Genomic DNA, 4,579 nt, shown 5'->3' on the forward strand with positions numbered 1-4,579 from the left:
GGTGGTCCAGGGATTGAACCCACTACCTTGGCGTTACAAGCGCCATGCTCTACCAACTGAGCTACAGAGGACCATACAATTTTTGGGGAAGCCTGGTTTCCCTTGGCAACCTTGAATACACTTCACTGACAGGAACACATACAGACATGGGAACACATACAGACATGGGAACACATACAGACATGGGAACACATACTCACGTAGACACATACAGACATGGGTACACATACTCACGTAGATATACACACATGCCTACACCAACCTCTTGTTCTCCACAACACCTGTCTCCCTCTCTCTCCTGCTGTGTAGTGGATGGTAGCTGGTCGTGCTGGTCTGGCTGGTCTATGTGTTCAGTGACGTGTGGAGGGGGACACTATACGAGGTCACGCACCTGCAACAACCCCCCACCAGCATACGGAGGAGATATCTGTCTGGGACTACACACTGAAGAGGCTCTCTGTAACATACAATCGTGTCCAGGTACACACACATACTCACACACATACACACGTAGTCACACACACACACACACACACACACACACACACACACACACACACACACACACACACACACAAACACATCACATGCAACCTGCTTTAGTTCCTGTCTGTCTACTAGTTGTTTGTTTGCTAGAAACACACTTTACTGCCATTCATTGTTCATAATGATTTGTCTCTTGGCAGTTGTTACACAGTTGAATGTAAACATGTGTACACAGCAGTCCAGTTATAATAGTTTGGTTGTTTTCTGTCTCCAGAGAGTTGGTCTAACTGGTCCCTATGGTGCCAGTGTGACAGTTCTGGCTCCCAGCTGCGGGTTCGACACTGTAATGTCCTGTTCCCTACTGGAAACCAATGTTCAGGAAGTCACACTGAGACCAGGGCCTGCCCACCTGACTCCAACGTTATACCGGGTAATAGAACACACACACGCACACATGCACACACACACACGTGCACACACACATACATACACACACACACACACGTGCACACACACATACATACATCACACACACACACACACACGCACACACGCACACACACGTGCACACACACACACACACACACACACACACACACACACACACACACACACACACACACACACACACACACACACACACACACACACACACACACACACACACGTTGACGTCTTCCACATAGTGTGAATAGACACTTTGGACTATCTAACACTTAGCAACCCATAGATAATAAAACATTTGAACTTCTTCAAAACGGTCTCATCCTTCCCTTTGTAACGTACTCCATGACAGTAGCCGACCTTAGTTTATAAGTATGCTGCAGTGTTATGACAGTTACCTAATTAGGGGATAAGTGTGAATCGATTTATTTGTCTGAAACACCAGTGTGTGTCTAGCTCCTAATCTGTTTTAATGGGAATGGGAATGGGAATAGGAATGGGAATGGGAATAGGAATGGGAATGGGAATGGGAATAGGAATGGGAATGGGAATAGGAATGGAATGGAATGGGAATGGGAATGGGAATGGAATGGAATGGGAATGGGAATAGGAAAAGGAATAGGAATAGGAATGGGAATAGGAATGGGAATGACCATGCCACTCCATCAAGGGTCATTAGAAGAGTTGTGTACTTAATTTCTATTAATGAGGCCTGATACACTTACTTATCATTCACTAGTTATCATGTGCTACTTATCATTTGCTACTTATCATAAGCCTCTTCAGGTGCCTAGTGATGGGTTTCATCATCCTCTGGTTCAGTCTCAATATAATGCTCACACACGTCCCTCGTATCTATCCCGTTGTTCAGGGTAACAAGTCTGTGCTTCTGTTCATTATCTCTTTTTATTTTCTTTATTTAAAGAAGTCTCCATCGCTCGTTCCAGTCAGGAGGAGAGAAGATGCGGAGGTACGAGTGCGTATGTGTTCAATGTAGTGGGATAATGTGATAATGTAGTGTTAAAGTGGGATAATGTAGTGGGACAGTGAGATAATGGTGTGATTTGGTGCACAACGTGACAACGGTGGCATTGCATTAATGCAATGTGCCAACGCATGGTGGTGATGATTGCAGCGTGACTGCAACATGATGTTATTAATGTAATGCGATAATGCAATTTGATAATGTAAACGTGATGGTGCTTAATAATGAAGTGTGACAGTGTGATAATGCAGTGGTAGCGTGATAATGTGGTGTGATAGTGTGATCATGGTGTGTGGTAGTGTGATAATGTGGTGTGGTAGTGTGATCATGGTGTGTGATAGTGTGATCATGGTGTGTGGTAGTGTGATAATGTGGTGTGATAGTGTGATCATGGTGTGTGGTAGTGTGATAATGTGGTGTGATAGTGTGATCATGTGTGGTAGTGGTAGTGGTGTGATAGTGTGATCATGGTGTGTGGTAGCGTGATAATGTGGTGTGATAGTGTGATCATGGTGTGTGGTAGTGGCAATGTGTGGTGTGTTAGTGTGATAATGTGGTGTGGTAGTGCAGTGTGTGGTGTGGTAGTGTGATAATGTGGTGTGATAGTGTGATCATGGTGTGTGGTAGTGTGATAATGTGGTGTGGTAGTGTGATAATGTGGTGTGGTAGTGTGATAATGTGGTGTGATAGTGTGATCATGGTGTGTGGTAGTGTGATAATGTAGTGTGATAATGTAGTGTGATAATGCAGTGTGGCGGTGTGATAATGTAGTGTGATAATGCAGTGTGATAGCGTATTAATGTATAGTGTGATAATGTGGTGTGATAATGCAGTGGTAGCGTGATAATGTAGTGTGATAATGTGGTGTGGTAGTGTGATCATGGGTGTGGTAGTGTGATAATGTAATTTGCTAATGTAGTGTGATAATGTATTCTCTCAACTTCCCTTCTCCAGATTTCAACGTGTTCCATATGATAAGCTGTAGGCCTGAGTAGTTCTATCCTGGGTTGTTTGGTCACCTTACTGGTGTACACCTACTGCCAGCGCTATCAGCAGCAGTCTCACGATGTTACAGTCATCCACCCCATCTCAGCATCACCACTCAACACCTCCATCACTAACCACATCAACAAACTGGACAAATATGATCCTTGGAGGCCATTAAGGTTTGTATACTAACACACTGTGTAAGTCTAAGATCTTCCAAGCTCACCTATATATATTTTTTTTATTAATTTATTTAACCTTTATTTAACTAGGCAATTCAGTTTCAGAACAAATTCTTATTTTACAATGATGGCCCAGGAACAGTGGGTTAACTGGTCTAGGAACAGTGGGTTAACTGGTCTAGGAACAGTGGGTTAACTGGTCTAGGAACAGTGGGTTAACTGGTCTAGGAACAGTGGGTTAACTGGTCTAGGAACAGTGGGTTAACTGCCTTGTTTAGGGGCAGAAAGACAGAAAGACATTTTACCTTGTCAGCTCACCTGTTGTATTTGGTGCATGTTACAGATGAAATGTGATTTGGTCTATAGTACTGTAACCCCCTGGGCTGGTCTATAGTACTGTAAACCCCTGAGCTGGTCTATAGTACTGCAACCCCCTGAGCTGGTCTATAGTACTGCAACCCCCTGGGCTGGTCTATAGTACTGTAAACCACTGGGCTGGTCTATAGTACTGCAACCCCCTGGGCTGGTCTATATAGTACTGTAAACCACTGGTCTATACTGTAAACCACTGGGCTGGTCTATAGTACTGTAAACCCCTGGGCTGGTCTATAGTACTGCAACCCCCTGGGCTGGTCTATAGTACTGTAAACCACTGGGCTGGTCTATAGTACTGCAACCCCCTGGGCTGGTCTATAGTACTGCAACCCCCTGGGCTGGTCTATAGTACTGCAACCCCCCGAGCTGGTCTATAGTACTGCAACCCCTGGGCTGGTCTATAGTACTGCAACCCCTGGGCTGGTCTATAGTACTGTAAACCTGTGGGCTGGTCTATAGTACTGCAACCCCTGCTGGTCTAGTACTGTAAACCACTGGGCTGGTCTATAGTACTGCAACCCCCTGGGGCTGGTCTATAGTACTGTAAACTTCCTGGGCTGGTCTATAGTACTGTAAACCACTGGGCTGGTCTATAGTACTGCAACCCCTGAGCTGGTCTATAGTACTGTAAACCCCTGGGCTGGTCTAGTACTGCAACCCCCTGGGCTGGTCTATAGTACTGCAAACCCCTGGGCTGGTCTATAGTACTGCAACCCCCTGAGCTGGTCTATAGTACTGCAAACCCTGGGCTGGTCTATAGTACTGCAACCCCGAGCTGGTCTATAGTACTGTAAAACCACTGGGCTGGTCTAGTACTGTAAACCACTGGGCTGGTCTATAGTACTGTAAACCCCTGGGCTGGTCTATAGTACTGTAAACCACTGGACTGGTCTATAGTACTGCAACCCCCTGAGCTGGTCTATAGTACTGTAAACCCCTGGGCTGGTCTATAGTACTGCAACCCCCTGAGCTGGTCTATAGTACTGCAACCCCCTGAGCTGGTCTATAGTACTGTAAACCACTGGGCTGTTCTATAGTACTGCAACCCCCTGAGCTGGTCTATAGTACTGTAAACCCCTGGGCTGGTCTATAGTACTGCAACCCCCTGAGCTGGTCTATA

At 45.6% G+C, this 4,579-nt stretch overlaps 1 protein-coding gene across 1 annotated transcript; it reads left to right on the forward strand.

Annotated features, from left to right (window-relative positions):
* Positions 1 to 313: 313 nt before the first annotated feature.
* LOC124030757 (semaphorin-5A-like) lies at positions 314 to 2,896 on the forward strand (the record flags this gene model as incomplete). Its single annotated transcript, XM_046341961.1, has 4 exons — positions 314 to 480; positions 761 to 916; positions 1,856 to 1,900; positions 2,870 to 2,896. Coding segments are annotated over exons 1-4 (364 nt in total), but the record flags the coding sequence as incomplete, so codon positions are not given.
* Positions 2,897 to 4,579: the final 1,683 nt, after the last annotated feature.

Source organism: Oncorhynchus gorbuscha, unplaced genomic scaffold, assembly GCF_021184085.1.
Source record: "Oncorhynchus gorbuscha isolate QuinsamMale2020 ecotype Even-year unplaced genomic scaffold, OgorEven_v1.0 Un_scaffold_15104, whole genome shotgun sequence".
In the NCBI taxonomy this organism is placed as follows: domain Eukaryota; kingdom Metazoa; phylum Chordata; class Actinopteri; order Salmoniformes; family Salmonidae; genus Oncorhynchus; species Oncorhynchus gorbuscha.